The following is an 18371-nucleotide window of genomic DNA, read 5'->3' on the forward strand; positions in this document are numbered from 1 at the left end:
CGAAGAAATAGGAGGCTTAGATGGTATTCCTTGGGAGACTCCGGGTTTGCTTATGCCAGAGAATCGCAAGGGTAGGGGTTTCCTTAAGATGATGGGACTGAAGAAGAACCCAGACTTGACCTGTTTGAAAGACTCCTACATCCCATTCGACTATCTGTACGAGAGGTACGACCATAGCAAGTCATTTCGCACCTACTCAGATGAATTTGACCTCACCTCACTGGGGCATATTCACAGAAGGGTCTTCGTATTCATGTTTTGTTTCCTGGGGATGATAGTGTTCCCTATGAAGAAGGCTAGGATCCACACCAGACTGGCCATGGTAACCAAGACTCTGATGGAAGGAATTGGCGGACAACCTTTCAGTATAGTGCCCATGATTGTTGCTGAGATATACCGGGCTCTGGACAACTGTTAGCGAAAAGCCAGTCATTTTGAGGGATGCAATTTATTACGTCAACTCTGGCTCATGGAGCACCTCCAGAAAGGAGAATACCGACAAGAGATCTTACGCAGAGAATGGGATGATCACATTGCCTTCCACCAGCCAAGGCGTATGAATTATATGCCTAACATGTTCGCTCAGCCAGAGGACGCTGGAAGATGGGTGGAGCTATTTGAGAATCTAAAAGAAGACCAGGTACAGTGGATGGTCGAATGGTTCCCTACGGAAGAATTCATTGTTCGATCCCGAGACGCACCATTTCTCATACTCATTGGTCTAAGAGGAACTTATCCCTACGTTCCCCTCCGAGCCATGAGGCAGGCTGGAAGGAAGAAAATCATACCAAGGGTCGACAAAATGAGTCACTTTAGGGCAGATTTCTAGGACGATGATAGCCCTCACAAATGCCAAGCTCAACACATGTGGCATTGCAAGCTCGTTTTTGGGAAAGAATCTATTGAGCCAGACAGGTATCACGCTGGTTGCGTGCCGCACTATTCGGGTTAGTTGGAAGATAATCACAATGGTATGGGTCAGCCCGGGTTCATTCACGGACATAGAATCATCGACGAGAAAGCTGAAGCACGGGTTAAGTACAATCAACTGCGCAAGAGAATTTGAGAGTGTGAAAGTGAGCATCGGGAAATACAAGAAGCCCATCAGAAATTGATCGAGGAATGGAAGGATATGGATGTCAGTGCCAACAAGCGACTAGGGTATTTGGAGTGGGGTCTAGTGGAGCTAGAAGGAAAGTTCCTCAAGAGGATTGAAGATTGTCGAAATGCTGACGGGAATGCAGGCGGACATTTGGCCCAAGCTTATCTGCTGTTAAGACTGCGCGAGCTGGTGAAGCTATTCGAAGGGGATAAAGATACCAAATCTGGGGAAGGTCCTTCTGGGACCAAGTAGTTAGGAGTCTTTTATTTTGCTTTTAATGGTGTAATAAGGCCGATGGCCACTAGCGACATTTTATTTTCTGTTACTTAGCATCGTTTTGGATTCGTCTTATTTTTATCAATAAAATGAGGCATTTAGCATTATAAGTTCTCCAAATTAATTTGTCGCTAGGCCTACCTCGGGCACAACGAGGCACCCAAATTAGGACGCGATTTATATTCTTGCACAATGTGCTTAAATATTGCAACATTTCCTTCTCATAACCCACAATAACTTGTTACTTTTTTTGTTTTTCTTTATTTTTATTCCCCTCCCCAAAGGTTAGTTCGTGCATTCTGGCACCATCATCATATAGTACGAGATCCAAGGGCCCTCCACCTCCTCCTCATCCGAGTCCTATCCGTAACAAGAACAAAGGTAGAATGGGAGATTCAAGCGCCAGAAAGGAAATTGAAAGAATTGAGATTCCTCAGGGTACCCCGGTTGCTAAGGAAACTGCTGCCCAACTTGAGCAGAAACTGTTGAAGTTCCAAGAAGAACTGGATCAAGTTCGGAACTTGGCAAATTTATCATTCACTCTCACTGCTCCTGATGTCAACTTTTCAAATGCTCAAAATCCCGCACCTCCATAGAACACCCCACAACCACAGATGCAACCCACTCATGCTCAACACTGCAACACATGCCACACTCCACTACTCATTCCTGAACCACTGAACACCACAAACGACCACCCCCACAACACTCCCATCTACGTAGATACCATACCCCACCACACTCAACCAATCTCAAGTGCACCTGAGTCTTATGACAAGGACTCTCTTATCAGAAACTTGGCAGCAGAACTCAAGAAGTTGACCAACCGAGTCCAGTGCATGGAAGGAAACAAAGGCATAGAGGGGCTGAATTATGAGGACCTCTGCATTCAGCCAGATGTTGAACTTCCGAAGGGATACAAACCTCCCAAGTTCGAAATGTTCGATGGCACGGGAGATCCCAGAGTCCATTTGAGGACATATTGTGATAAGTTGGTTGGAGTCGGAAGGAATGATAAAATCCGTATGAAACTCTTCATGAGAAGCCTGATGGGGGATGCTTTATCCTGGTACATCAGTCAGGACCCCAAGAAATGGACAAGCTGGGTAGGTATGACATCAGATTTCATCGATAGGTTTCGATTCAATACAGAGAATGCACCGGATGTATTGTACATCCAGAATCTGAATAAGAAGCCTACCGAGACATTCCGCGAGTATGCTACTCATTGGAGATCAGAGGCTGCTAAGGTCAGGCCGGCCCTAGAAGAGGAACAAATGAACAGATTCTTTGTCCGGGCTCAGGACCCACAATATTATGAGAGGTTGATGCTGATCGAGGGCCAGAAATTCTCCGATATCATCAAGTTGGGAGAAAGAATTGAGGAAGGCATTAAGAATGGTATGGTTACTAATCTTGAAGTATTGCAGGCCACTAACAAGGCTTTACAGTCTGGTGGCACGTCCAAGAAGAAGGATGTCAATGTCGTGATGGTCGCACAGGGGGCCAAATCACCACTAAAATACCATACTTACCTGTCATCTCCACTTACATATCAACCTATCCTGAATTACCAAGCACTCACACCCTCTTACCAAAATCCACCACTCATTTACCAATCATCTCCACCTCCCGCATATCAGCCCACTTTACCTAAATACTCTCAACCTGCACCTGTTTACCAAGCTTATAATTCCCAAACCCTCTCACTACCAATCACCTCCCACTCGCCAAAATTTCCCTAGACCCAGACCAAATTTTAACCGCAGACCTCCCAGACAATATACAGCCATCACTGAACAAATTGACCAGCTGTATGAGAAACTTAAAGCTGCTGGTTACGTCTCCCCTATCCTCGCCATAACTCCAGAAAATCCTTCCCAGTGGTTCAACCCTAATAAGACCTGTGCGTACCACTCCGGCATGAAGGGACATACCATTGATGAGTGCCGCTCATTGAAGGACAAGATTCAAACTCTGATCGACAATAAGGTTATCGTAGCAAAGGAGCCTACTCCCAATGTCCACAACAACCCTCTGCCTGATCACAGAGGTGGGGACATTCACATGATCGAGATCGAAGATGACTGGGACCCTAAGGGATCGATAAGATTTATTGCTGAGGATGCTGAGCTAAAGAAACCGGCAGTCACACTTAACCCGATTGTTGTCCAGAACCAGCCCTCCAAGGGCGATGAAGTAAACATGTCTATACCTCTTGAACTTGAAGCACCTTCTTCTGCGAAGGTGGCCAGGCCAATTGAGGTTGAGTTTGGGGCTCCAAAGGCACCTGTACTCTTTGAAGTTGTTGTGTTACCACCGAGGGTACCCATTCCTATAGTAATGTCAGACATAACACTGTTCCACTCAAATGTCATACCATGGGATTACACAACTGAAGCAAGGAGGAAAGGAAAGACCAAGATGGGAGAAGCAATTGCTGCGCAGGGTATGACCAGAACAGGCAGGGTTTACACTCCAGAGCACCTAGTTGAGTCCGGTAAGCAAGCCTCGGGACGGACTACTGAAACTGGTCCTGATAATCTTTGGAGGAAAAATACAAGCTAAAGAGTATTCGGTCGTTGAACAGTTGAACAAAACACCAGCACAAATCTCCATCCTAGCTCTTATATAAAGCTCTGACATACACAAAAATGCCTTGATGAAGATATTGAGTGAAGCTTATGTGCCCAGCAACATAATTGGGGGCGAAATGGCAAATATGGTAGGACAAATACTGGAAAACCACAAAATCACCTTCCACGAAGATGAGCTGCCGCCGGAAGGGCTGAGTCACAACATGGCCCTACACATCACCGTGAAATGCGAGGATTACTTCGTCACTAGAGTCTTGATCGATGGAGGCTCCAACCTCAACATCTGTCCTTTGATAACTCTCAGAACATTGGGAAAGAGCCTGCACGAGATCAAAGAGGGGGCCATCAATGTCAAAGCCTTCGATGGGTCCATCAGAGAGATCAGCCTATGCTTGCAAATGGGGCCAACCTGGTTCGACGTTGACTTTCAAGTGATAGATATCCCAGCATCCTACAATTTGCTGTTGGGACGACCATGGATCCATGCCGCTGGAGCTGTAGCATCGACCCTGCATCAGGCAATGAAGTTCGAATGGAATCACTAAGAGGTGATCATTCATAGCGATGGTAGCAACCCCATATATAGTCGCCAGACCATCCCGATGATTGGAGGCAGAAGGAGAATAGGCGGAGAAATATACCACCACATTGAAAGAGTCAACGCTGTAGACAAAGATAAATGGTGGGATAACAAGATTGAAAGTATCCTGAATTGGTGTGGATACGAACCTGGAAAGGGACTCGGCAAAAACCTCCAGGGAATCGCCAAACCCATCAAGCTGAAGAAACATGGCACTACATTTGGTTTGGGGTATGAGTACACTTGGGAGGAGTTCAATCACTGGTCGCCACCATGGCGCGGTCCCTACTACCCACTGGAGCATCCGATACCTTACCTAGAGCAGATTTTCCAGCCGGCAGATATTATATATGGGTCGGAGGAAGATGAACCATTGGCAGCCGTGAAGAATCTGTTCTTGGAGGATGATGATATGGACTACTGTGTTATTTTCGAGGAGGAAGGGGAGGAAGACCCTTCTATACAAGTTGTGAACCGAGGAGAACGCCTCAGCAATTGGTCAATCAGAACCACCAGGGCCCGGAAAGCTTCGGGGTAGCAAGGCTAAACAAAAGCACCATGCATCGCACTTTACTTTTTACTAGCTGATTTTATTTTCGCATTGTCTTTAATTCTGAAAAGAGCTCTGATACTCAAACCAATTACGAATTTAATCGAAGCATTTCAGTTTATTATATATCTCGCTCTTATTATTTTTCTATCATTCACTTTATTTTACACAGCATTACTATTACTTGCCTTGACGATGAACCAACGTGTGACTTGCAACGAGACGACGCAACAAACAGATACAGACACAGAAGAGGATGATATACCAGAAGAGGTTGTCAGAGGAGTTGAGAATTTTGAAAATAGGCCTAAGTCTAACTTGGACGAAACTGAGGTCGTTAATCTAGGAGATATAGGGAATGTCAAAGAAACACGCATAAGTATTCACCTGTCACCATCAGAAAAGAAAGAGTACACGGGGTTCCTGAAGGAATATGAAGACATATTCGCCTGGTCATATGATGATATGACTGGTCTTAACACATCCATTGTAGCTCACAAACTGCCAACAGATCCAACATGCCCGCCGGTAAAGCAGAAGCTCAGGAAATTCAAACCCGACATGAGTTTGAAAATCAAAGAAGAGGTTACCAAGCAAGTAAAAGCCAAGGTTCTCAGGGTAGTAGAGTATCCGATATGGTTATCCAACATCGTGTCAGTGCCAAAAAAGGATGGGAAAGTTAGAGTTTGTGTTGACTACCGGGATCTCAATCGGGCCAGTCCCAAAGACGACTTCCCCTTGCCTAACATACACATTCTTATCGACAACTGCTCCAAGCATGAGTTGCAGTCTTTTGTTGATTGTTTCACTGGGTATCATCAGATATGGATGGATGAGGAAGATGCAGAGAAAACGGCTTTCATCACGCCGTGGGGAATGTACTGTTACAAAATGATGCCATTCGGTTTGAAGAACGCTGGTGTCACCTACATGAGAGCCATGACTACCATCTTTCATGACATGATATACAAGGAGATCGAGGTATATGTGGATGACATCATCAGCAAATCTAAGAAAGCCAGGGATCACATGGAAGACCTAAGAAAGTTCTTCAACAGACTGAGGAGGTACAATCTGAAACTAAATCCCGCCAAGTGTGCATTCGGGGTTCCTGCTGGAAAATTATTGGGTTTCATCGTGAGTCGTTGAGGAATAGAATAGGATCCATCAAAGGTCAAAGCTGTCCAAGAATTGCCGCCGCCAAAGAACAAGAAGGACGTGATGAGTTTCCTGGGAAGACTCAACTATATCAGCCGGTTCATAGCTCAATCCACGGTCATTTGTGAACCTATCTTCAAAATGTTGAAGAAGGACGCTGCTACCAAATGGACTGATGATTGTCAGAAAGCTTTTGACAGAATTAAGGAATACCTGTCAACGCCGCCGGTCTTGGTTCCGCCTGAGCCGGGAAGACCCCTATTGCTTTACCTTGCGGTATCGGATAGAGCATTCGGTTGTGTTCTAGGACAACATGATGAAATAGGGAGAAAGGAGCAAGCCATCTACTATCTCAGTAAGAAGTTCACACCGTACGAGGCCCGATATTCTCTTTTAGAATGCACTTGCTGTGCTCTGACTTGGGTCGTGCAGAAGTTAAGGCATTACTTCTGTGCTTGCACTACTTATCTCATATCCAGAATGGACCCTCTGAAGTATACCTTCTAGAAGCCCATACCCACTGGCAAGCTCGCCAAGTGGCAGATCCTGCTAAGTGAATTCGACATTGTTTACGTGAACCAAAAAGCAATCAAAGGGCAAGCCTTGGCGGACCATCTCGCCGAGAATCCCGTGGACGGAGAATACGAGCCCCTAAAAACGTATTTTCCCGATGAAGAGGTATCTTTCATAGGAGAAGATATTGCAGAATCCTATGATGGTTGGAGGTTGTTTTTCGACGGAGTTGCAAATTTCAAAGGAGTTGGCATAGGAGCAGTCTTTGTATGAGAAACCGGCCAGAACTACCTGGTATCTACCAAGCTTAGGTTCCCTTACACCAATAATATGGCCGAATATGATGCCTGCATCTTGGGGCTCAAAATGGCCATTGACATGAACGTTCGGGAGTTGCTAGTGATCGAGGATTCAGACTTGCTCATACATCAGGTTCGAGGAGAGTGGGCAACCAAGAACTCTAAGATACTTCCCTACTTGCATCATATACAGGAGTTGAGGAAAAGGTTCACAAAGATAGAATTTCAGCACGTCCCCAGAGTCTAGAACGAGTTTGCTGATGCATTGGCTACTTTTTCGTCCATGATCCAGCATCCAGATACAAATTTCATTGATCTCATCCCAGTAAAGATTCATGATCAGCCAGCTTATTGTGCCCACGTTGAGGAAGAAGCGGATGGAAAACCATGGTTCCATGACATCAAAGAGTACTTAACAACAGGGGAATATCCAGGACTTGCCAACGCTACTCAGAAGCGCACACTTCGTAGGCTATCCAGCAACTTTTTTCATAGTGGAGGAATCCTTTACAAAAGGACTCCCGATTTGGGTTTACTAAGGTGTGTCGAAGCAAAAGAAGCATCCAGGCTATTGGACGAAGTGCATGCAAGGACCTGCGAGCCACACATGAATGGTTTTGTCTTAGCAAAGAAGATACTCCGAGCAGGGTATTTTTGGATGACTATGGAAACAAACTGTATCCAGTATGTTCGCAAATGCCATCGCTGTCAGATACATGCAGATATGATAAAGGCGCCTCCAAACGAGCTTACTGCGACAAGCTCACCATGGCCATTCGCCGCTTGGGGAATGGATGTTATCGGACCTATCGAGCCTGCTGCATCAAATGGGCACAAGTTCATCTTAGTGGCAATCGATTATTTTACCAAATGGGTCGAAGCAGCATCATACAAGGCGGTCACTAAGAAGGTTGTGGGGGGTTTCGTCCGCGACCGCATTGTTTGTAGGTTCGGAGTTCCGGAGTCAATCATCACCGATAATGGTTCCAATCTCAACAACGACTTGATGAAAGCAATGTGTGAAACTTTCAAGATCAAACACAAGAACTCTACAGCCTACAGGCCTCAGATGAATGGAGCTGTGGAAGCAGCCAACAAGAATATCAAGAAGATACTAAGGAAGATGGTTGAAAGGCACAGATAATGGCATGAGAAGTTATCATTCGCCTTATTGGGATACCACACTACAGTCCGCACATCGACCGGAGCAACTCCCTACATGTTGGTTTATGGTACATAAGTGGTCATCCCCGCCGAGGTAGAAATTCCCTCCTTAAGGATCATATAAGAAGTAGAATTGGATGATGCAGAATGGGTAAAATGTCACTACGAGCAGTTAGCCCTTATAGATGGGAAAAGGATGAATGCGGTTTGCCATGGTCAGTTGTATCAGAACAGAATGTCCAGAGCCTTCAACAAAAGGGTTAAGCCAAGGAAGTTTACACCGGGGCAGCTGGTGTTGAAGAAAATATTCCCACATCAAGATGAAGCTAAGGGGAAGTTCTCTCCCAATTGGCAGGGTCCGTATATGGTTCACCGGGTTCTAACTGGAGGAGCCCTTATTCTTGCAGAGATGGATGGAGAAGTCTGGCCAAAGCCAATCAATTCAGATGCAGTAAAACGATATTATGTGTAACCACTTATGATTCCCTCTATGATGTAATTTGAACTACGCCTGACCTAATTCCCGTTTAAGAGGGGATACATAGGCAGCCTTATGGGTTCGGTCATAATTTAATAAAAAATCCATTTTTCCCCGCTATTGGAACTGGGACAGAATTTTGAGGAGGACCCTCAAAATTCCGAAGTTAATTTTAGTTCATGCATCGCCAGAAGCGCCAGCCCAGTAAACTGGGGCAGAATTTTGAGGAGGACCCTCAAAATTCCAAAGATGTTTTTTTTAGTCATTCAGCACAGCCGTCAGAAATGTCTGCTTAGCAAACTAGGGCAGAATTTTGAGGAGGACCCTCAAAATTCCGGAGAAAAAGAGATTGCAATGTCTTGAACCACGTCGCAGTCGTTGGTTCATCTAAAGAAAGCTATTTTCGATCGTATACTTACGCTATATTTACTAAAGCATGCATAACTATTATCCGAATTGCTGTTGTTTAGCGACGCTACCCCAATAACACACAACGTCAAGAGCCCGGGGAAGACGAACTAACCTTTCCCCTTACAGAACTCACGATTTTTCTTTGGATGCAGGCACTCAATTCGCAATATCATTAGGTATATTTATGCACTCTCAAGAATACAACTTCTCAGAATCATCACTTATCCGCAATTGCTATCCGTATACAATCTCCCCAATAGCCATATTATCGTAATCAACTTAGAGATCTTACTACTAATCGTACTTTTACATTCTTGCACTGCATAAGGCTACCTTTCTGCCTTTCGAGACTAAGCTCTGTCTCCATCTGCATTTTGCATAAGGCTACTTTCTGCCTTCCGAGACTAAGCTCTGTCTCCATCTGCATTTTGCATAAGGATACCTTTCTGCCTTCCGAGACTAAGCTCTGTCTCCATTTGCATTTTGCATAAGGCTACCTTTCTGCCTTCCGAGACTAAGCATTGTCTCCATCCTGCATTTTTCTGCATTTTGCATAAGGCTACCTTTCTGCCTTCCGAGGTTAAGCTCTACCTCTATCTGCATTCTGCATAAGGCTACCTTTCTGTCTTCCGAGGTTAAGCTCTACCTCCATCTGCGTTTCCCACATTGCACAAGGCTACCTTTCTACCTTCTGAGACTAAGCTCTGTCTCCATCCTGCATGGCTAAAATATCGGCACTTTATTTTCTTGCACGGCTGAAATATCGCCACTTTATTTTCTTGCATGGCTGAAATATCGCCACTTTATTTTCTTGCATCGGCTGAAAGATCGCCACCTTATCTTTCTTGCATCGGCTGAAATATCGCCACCTTTTATTTACGTCTTGCATCGGCTTAAAGATCGCCACCTTCTGCATTTCATGGGCCGAAAGATCGCCAAATTGTCCAAAGGCGTCATTGTTCGGAGGCACCATTTTCATAGCCCGAGAACGCCATGCCATGGCCTGAGGACCCCATTTTATCTTTTGCATATCATTATTCAAAGGCATCATGGTTCAGAGGCACCATTCTCATAGCCCGAGAACATCATTTCATAGCCTGCGAATCCTTTACCATACACCTCATGGCCCAGGACGTCATGGTTCGAGGACGTCATCCTAACCGTCCGAGGACAACATTCATGGTCCAATGGGAATTTGCATCACGTTTAAATTTACGCACAATATGCGCTTGTATTGCTTACTTGCAAGTGCACTAGCTGGAAACGACCGTCTCAGCAGGAGTGATCCCGCTCCGGTTCCCGCAGCCTATCGATTTTTCAGAAAACCTCTCTCAATCTAAACATCGCGTTCGTCCATTTCAAATCTCCATCGGCATATTCCATCAATGGTTCCGGAACTACATATGACCTGATTCCTGTAAGACCAGATAAATGTAGGTGGCTCAAAAACCAGAGCTCGGTCAAAACTCCTTTCAAATCGCCACTTCCGGTCAAAATTGGCCATCTTATCTTTACCCGATAACTCTTTCATCCTTCCCGGGTAAAAAGGGGCAGCTGTTGATACCCAATTTTTTCCTATATATTTTTATACTCAAAATACTTTCAAAATAGCATGCGTATGCATATATAAGCATGCCCAAGTATTTTGGTATTTTTCCCAAATTTTTAAAGATTTTCAAAACCAATTTATTGTCTATTTTAACAGTACAAAATCAAATAATTATTTCCGAAATTATCATTTTGGTGAATAATTTATTTCCATCCTCATAGTTACACAAAAATATAATTAATATGGTTTTTTCATATTTTTATAAATTCATTTGATATTTTAAAGCTAAATTACATAAAATTGCAATTACGGCCTATATTACGATTAATAGCATTTTGTAACCATAAAATCATTTACAGCATTTTAAATTAATGTTTATATATTATTAATTAGCTCAGTGCTTTTAATTTATTTTTAAAATCATTTTACTATTTTTTATAAATAAAAAGGGGTAAAACTGGCTATTTAACATGTAGCCTCAGTTCATTTCAATTATAGCCCCATTACATTTCAATTATAGCCTAAAAGTGACCCAATTTCAAACTCAAATTCGGACGACCCAATTCTTATTTTTACCCAACCCCTTAACCCGTTTTCAAACCCGTCCGGATTTTCTTTTAAATCCTGACCGTTGATCATTTTGATCAACGGCCCTGATTCACCCTTTCCTTTTCTAATCCCCTAACCCCTCTAACCCTAACCCCATTTGCACAATGACGCCGCCTCTGAATCCCAAAACTCTCTCAAGGCTCTTCGGAACCCTAGCCTCCTCCCACCTTGTTCCACCGTGTTTTCACCGGAGTCCATGACTTCTCAGGCCATGGACAGCCTATACTCACCTCCTCCGGCTCTTGCATGCCTGATGCTCGAAGGTTCGAGGCCAGACCTCGAAGGTCTTCACTCAGACCTTTACCGATTCGAAGATTCCGGCCATCTCCGCCCTTGCTGCGGCATACCATGGTGTTTTGAGCCTGATTCTGACCTCTCCGACTCAGATCGGTGACCTTTTCAAAGCTTTTTCTAGGGTTCTTCTGAAACCCTAATCCGTAGAGGTTTTCCCCGATTTTTCTTTTAGATCTGTTGTGTATCTATGCTCTACTTGAGTGTTCAAAGGATTTCCCTAACTTTTCTTTCAAAAATTACTTTCCGAAGCCTCTTTTACCATCTAGGGTTTTCTGAAAATGCGTAAGTGTTTATCTGACTTTCTTCTCCTTTGTTTTGTATGTATTTGCCTCTACTGTGTTCTTATGTTTTCCTTCTACCACGTATGTTCCTATACCGTGCTTTCTATATTCCGTTCTTGTATGTTCTGCTATTGTGTTTTCTACACTATGTCCTTGTATGTTTTTCTACTATGTTCTACTATTTTCTTCTACCATGTTCTGGTATGTTTCACCTACTATATTCTTCTATAGTGTTCTTAAGTGCTATTACTATTTTTTCCTTCTACTGAACTTTGTTTAAGCCTCTTCTAAAAGGATCTTCTTAAGCATGCTTCCTTCTACTATTCTTATCAGTTTTTTCTCATCATGCTTCGAATTAATTTCTTTACTATGTTGCTTTGAACTCTTCTATTGTATTTACATGCTATTCATGAGTTCTGTTGCTGCGAGAAGCATGTTATAAGTTTCAGTTCCTTTCAGAAACCTCTGAACATGTTTTGATTCAACTGCTGGCCCTCTCATCTTTGCTTTATGGTTTGCCCAAACTGGGGTTCTTATTTCAAAACCCCCAACTCTTTTAGATCAACTTCGAAGTTTCATATGATTCTGACCTTTTGATAAACTCTTCTAAACTCTGTTACTAAATTTTCCACTGATTTTACGATGGCATGATAATTTTTCTTTCATACTTAACGTGTTTGTATGCTCTTTATATGTGATGAACCTTTCTGTAAAAGGGCTTTCCAACTTGTGATTGATTCAGAATCCCTTTTAATAGGTCTAATTGATTGCTACTGATTTTCCTTAAGTTAAAATCTTTCCTCTCTTTCTGACTTGGTTCATTGGTAATGTCGAATCCCTGATTTCTTGATTTACTAGGTACTAATTGATTTACTGTGTTCTTGCCTTATTTGGGCTAACCATATATTTTACAATTTTCTTTCCTTAGTTAAACCCCTATGTATTTTCCCCTAATTTCCTACTTTACACAAGATGTTTACTTGATTCTCTTTCCTTAACTTATTGTTGTCCATTACCGTTTGAGTTTGAACTCCTTAATTAAAGGAAGTTCTTATGTTGATTGATTATAATTGATACATAGTTCCATAATTACTATGATTCTTCCCTTACTCTCTACCTATTTTCCAAGCTATAAATACTCGACTTTTTTTCTTTTCACCTTAACGGAATACACTTCAGAGTTTCACTTAATTCTCACAACCCCTTCTAAAACTTTCTGTACTTTGGATTTCTCAAGACTTCTTCTTTCATTTGTTTTTCCTGAAACCGGTATGTCCTAGTTTTGATTCTAGCATCAACCCCAATTTGTTTACTTACAAGTTTTTATGTCTATGCCTACTTTACTGCTCTGTAGAATTCAACTTCTATGATAGTATGCTTATGTATTGCTATCTATTACTGCAATGAATCCCATTCCCCATACCCCTTTATGTGCTTGAGCTGTGGTTTAAGACATGTCAATACACAAAGTTATTGTCCATGGATTAAAACTGGATCCTTTGGATCCTAGACTCTTTCAATTTCCCATATCCCATTCCCTTAGGTGTGTTGAGTTGAGGTATAGCCTGGCAGCATCCAAGTTGCTGTCCAGGGCTAAACCTGACCTTCAATAGGTCCTAACTCTTTAATTTTTTACAGGCTGGTCAGGGGTGTGCCAGCACTCCTAATTGCTGGGCATGAACACCAGCCTGCCTTGGCATTCCCTAATTCCCCTCTATTGCACCTACACCTATTCCTAGAACCTTAAGTTCTGCCCTCTCTTTTGAGCCTTGCTTTGGGACCTTGAGTTCCCTCTGAACTTGGACATTTGAGGGCTGGACCTTCCGCACTGCACTATAATCTAATTCTGCAATATATTTGGGGTGTAAGCACTGCCTCGAGTTCCTGAAACTCCTTGGATCTCTGAAACACCCCGGATGAGAGAAGGCTTTGGAATCTGATCTTTGGAAGTTGGTTTATTTCATATTTTCAGACCTGGGGTCTGAATAAGGCTCTCCTTGGTTGGAATCTTTAATTTCTGATATATTTTTCTTATTCATTCTGATCTGTAATAATCTTGTAATAAACATTTGGGGTCGGCTAGTGGAAAAGGGTAGGGGCTATGCATGCAAGGGGTAGATACCATGTTTATAGGGATTACCATTTTTCTAAAGTTCTGCATTTTATAAATCATTGAAACTCTGCATTCTCATATAGATACCATGTTTATAGGATTTTCTGCAGTCTCATATAAATACTATGTCTATAGGGTTTTCTGCAATTTCATAACAGATGCCATGCCTGTAAGCCGATTCTAAAATTCTGCATCTTCATATAGACACCATGCCTATAGAACTTTCTGCATTCTGCATCCGTCATTAGGCAAACCTATTATAGGATTTAAATACCTAATCAATTGCATGTAGACAATCTGCCTAGAATTCCTGCATAAGCAATAACAGTGCTCAAATCAGTAATACCTAGAAAGCATGTCTATAGGAGCTGTTAACTGAACCTGAATCGTCAACTCGCTTATAAGCCTAAAATCAGTAGCAATAATGTTTAACGCCTGCAGATCTTATGTCCCTGTAATTGACAATTCTTTTTCTGCAATCAGTTTACTTATTTATTTCTGAAACTAATAGATATCATGCCTATTGGTTCTGTTTAACGCCTAGGCAAACCTTAGGGTAAAATTTTATAATTGCATCAGTTTTGATAATTACAACCAGCAGGCAGGCCTAATTCAGACTTCTTATCTGAAAATATGTGATAAATTAGCCACCCTTCCTACGTTAAGTTTAATACAGACCAAACCAGTATTTGTAAGTCATGCTAAATAATCTGCTGCTTTGAATGAGGAGGCCGACTTGAGCCTTAATTTCTATTTGTTTCCCTTTTAACTGCTATTTGTTATTGCTTGCCGCCTAGATTTTTATCCTTTTGAAAACTCCGCAAAAGCCCCAACTCCCTCCCCTTTAGGATTAGTAGTCCCATATGCCTCCAGGACTGATAGGATTTGGACGGGTAATAGCATGCAATAAGTAACGATACCATTTCGCGCTTTAACACCTTAACGGGGTGGGAAGGGTAGATATGGATATGATGACCGATGCGCTAATATCACGTGCGACCCCTCTTCTGAGGAGTGATTGCTGGGTATTGCATTGAAGTGATCCATATTAATTATAAAGTTAGGACCCCCCCTCCTTTTATTTGCTTTCATCTCTTCTTGTAAAACTATTCAAATCTTTTTTTCATAAATTTCTACCCTCTCTACTTACCTTCGAAAGTTTTCAACCTAATTGCAATGTTGTATGCAAGTCCTTATTTGAGTCTTGATTGTTTACTTGTAAAGTCACAATTGTAACATGGCCGGGAACCACACTAGTGGATCTTGAGGGGTTCCTAACACCTTCCTCTCGAGATAATTTCTAGCCTTTACCCGAACTCTGGTTTTCCAACTCAAACTCTTCTAAAAAAGTGTCTTAATGCACTATAATCATTAGGTGGTGACTCTTCAACTTCTAAACCCAATTATCGAAAGGGAATAGAGTTGTCCTCCCAATGTCATATACCCGATTTCTGACCCCACAGTTAGAGAAAAAGGGGGCGTCGACACCTTTACCAAAGGGGAAACATGTCATTAGTTGTAGATGGGTGTACAAGGTAAAATATAGAGCAGATGGTAGCATAGAAAGGTACAAAGTCAGACGAGTTGTGAAGGAGTACACATAACAAGTTGGAATAGATTACACTGTGACCTTTTCTCACGTGTTCAAGATAACCATTGCTGCTAATTGCCATTGCAGCTAAGAAGAGATGGTAGATTTACCAATTAGACGTAAATAATACATTTCTCAATGGAGATCTGCATGAGGAAGTATACATGAAGGCTCCACCAGGGCTTGAGCTGAAACCACCAAACTTAGTCTCCAAGCTGAACAAGTCCCTCTATGGGCCGAAACAAGCTAGTAGGCAGTGGTATGATAAGTTGACTGAGGCCTTGTACACAAGAGGATACACACATTTGCATGATTATTCCATGTTCTACAAGAAGCAAGGTTCTTCAACTATTTTTGTAGCAGTTTATGTTGATGATGTTCTATTTACAGGGACTGATTTAGAGGAAATTAGTCAGCTCAAAGCTTTCTTACGTGATAGAATCAAAATAAAAGACTTGGGACAACTGCATTATTTTCTAGGACTAGAGGTCCTTTACAGGGAAGATGGTATTATTATCTCATAGAGAAAATTTGTTCTGGACTTTCTGAAAGAATATGATTGCCTGCACTCAACCAGCCTGACCTCTCCTCTTGATTCTACAATGAAATTGAAGGCTAAGGAGGGCACTCCTTTATCCGATCCTACCTTTTACAGAAGATTGGTTGGGAAGTCAAATTTTCTTACAAACACCAGGTTGGATATAGATTATGGGGTCCAACATTTGAGTCAATTTATGCAAGATCCCAGGAAACCCCATCTACATGCAGCTTATCACATGTTGAGGTACCTCAAGAAAGACCCTACTTTGGGCCTATACTTCAGCAATGCATCTGATCTTTCCATCACTGCTTATTGTGATTCTGACTGGGCAGTCTGCCCTGATTCTAGGAGGTCTGTGTCTAGTTACATTATCCTTCTAGGAGGTAGTCCTGTGAGCTGGTAGTCCAAGAAACAGGAAACTATTTCCTTGTCCTCAACAGAAGCAGATTACAGAGCACTTAGGAAGATGGTAGGCGAGCTAGTATGGCTATACATGTTGTTTGAAGAAAACACTATTCCAGTCTCCTTGCCCATACTTGTACATTGTGATAGCCAGTCTGCTCTACACATTACAAGGAATCATGTATTTCATGAGCGAACAAAACACGTTGAAGTGGATTGCCATTTTGTGCTCACCAAGCTTCAGGAGGGCCTTATTTCCTTGCACCACATTGGCACTACAGAGTAACTGGCAGATGTTCTCACTTAAGCACTCACTGAGGTGAAGCATTCCTTTGTTCTTGGCAAGTTGGCTGTGATTAGCTCACCTCCAACTTGAGGGGAGATATTGAGATTATATTCTATATTTATACACACGTGTATTACACTTGTATATACATTGCCGAGTCAGCATAGCATTAGTTAGGTTCCAGCTGTTAGCCTAGTTAGTTTAGTTGTTGTATTCTTTGTTGCTTATATGTATAAAGAGGACAATACTCAGTAATCGATATTTTGAATTTCATTTTCCAAATCAAAGACTCCGCACTGTTCATTTCTCTCTTTCCGAACTACATATTCTAGAATGTTCTGAATTCTCCATTGGAGGAGGAGTAGAGCTCACTCAGAGCTCATAATCTTGACACATCTAAAATGACTAGGACCAGCAACACATTATCAGATGATCAAGCCCTAAATCTGACGCTAAAATAAAAAGTAGTGGATAGTGACACTGAGTTAGAAAGATACGAAATCTTATGGATTTAGAAGGTAGACCCTGCAACAAAGGTTATTCAACTTAGGGAATTATTACTGTATTGTTTTCAAAATTTAACCCCTTCAATTAAATGAAAATTTAGCTGCAGTTTAAACTCCAGTATATTTTTGTAATTATGACCTTTGAGCATTTACTATCTCTTTCTTCAGTCTTTGCACATGCAGAAAGTTGCATTTCATAAGCCCTCAAACTTGTCTTATTGAGTGCGCAATACAATAGCTCGCAAATCACATAGGAGATATAAAGCGCACTCGGCAAGTCCAATGCGACAAGTTATGATTGAGGAGGCTGTTGGTAAGGGGAATCGATCTCAAATTTTCTTTGTGAAAAGCCACTCACCCAACTAACTCAGTCAACCCTTGCGAGCGAAGCCCTCAAACTTAATACTCCCTTTTATCTATACATTTCGATGGAAAACTTCTTTGCCGCCATCTTTTCATAATTACTTTCTTTTAAATGACAATGTTAACGGCACTCCCGAATTAGGTCTGAAAGGAGCAATTCTAGGTCATAATTAGGTAAGAGCAAAGAATATTCAACAATAATTTAACTATCCCACCATATAACTTTTTTATTGCCATATCTACGTAAGTTCGCATTGGATGAACAATTTACAAATATGTTACAGTTGCATAAAGGCAAAAATAAACTTCGTTTAGAAGAACGTAAGAGCTATTCAATGAAATCGTTATATCTGCCCGAGTATGATCACTATTATCTGGTAGAATAGGAAACTTTGTTAAAGTTGTAGTGAAAACATCGCGCTCCATTTCTTTAATTAAGATGGGGAAGGACGGTTTGAAAATATTGATTAGCACAGCAGAGTAATTTGATGCCCACACACCACGGTTCTCATATTCAAACCACTAAATATAAGTAACATTATTCATTGGATTTTTTGGTATGGTTAAAGTAGCCAAAGGCAGTGGGAAAAAAAATCTTATGTGGAACTGAAGGCAGTTTGAGTTTGGTGTGCCTATGCAGGAAGACGATCCCCAGGTCTGAACTGGTAACATTGTTTAACCAAAAATCTGAGTCTTTGGTCAAAGCTA

The 18371-nt window shown here is 42.0% G+C and overlaps 1 protein-coding gene across 1 annotated transcript; it reads left to right on the forward strand.

Moving 5' to 3' along the window:
- The first annotated feature begins 16167 nt into the window (after nucleotides 1-16167).
- On the forward strand, nucleotides 16168-16509 carry LOC138890231 (uncharacterized mitochondrial protein AtMg00240-like). The gene has a single exon (XM_070173600.1). The coding sequence runs from the start codon at nucleotides 16168-16170 to the stop codon at nucleotides 16507-16509; it is 342 nt and encodes a 113-aa protein (XP_070029701.1).
- Nucleotides 16510-18371: the final 1862 nt, after the last annotated feature.

This window comes from Nicotiana sylvestris, chromosome 4 (genome assembly GCF_000393655.2).
Source record: "Nicotiana sylvestris chromosome 4, ASM39365v2, whole genome shotgun sequence".
In the NCBI taxonomy this organism is placed as follows: domain Eukaryota; kingdom Viridiplantae; phylum Streptophyta; class Magnoliopsida; order Solanales; family Solanaceae; genus Nicotiana; species Nicotiana sylvestris.

What these genes read in the sequence shown, in the direction of transcription:
- LOC138890231 (XM_070173600.1), top strand. Translation starts at nt 16,168, where the DNA reads ATGAAATTGAAGGCTAAGGAGGGCACTCCTTTATCCGATCCTACCTTT.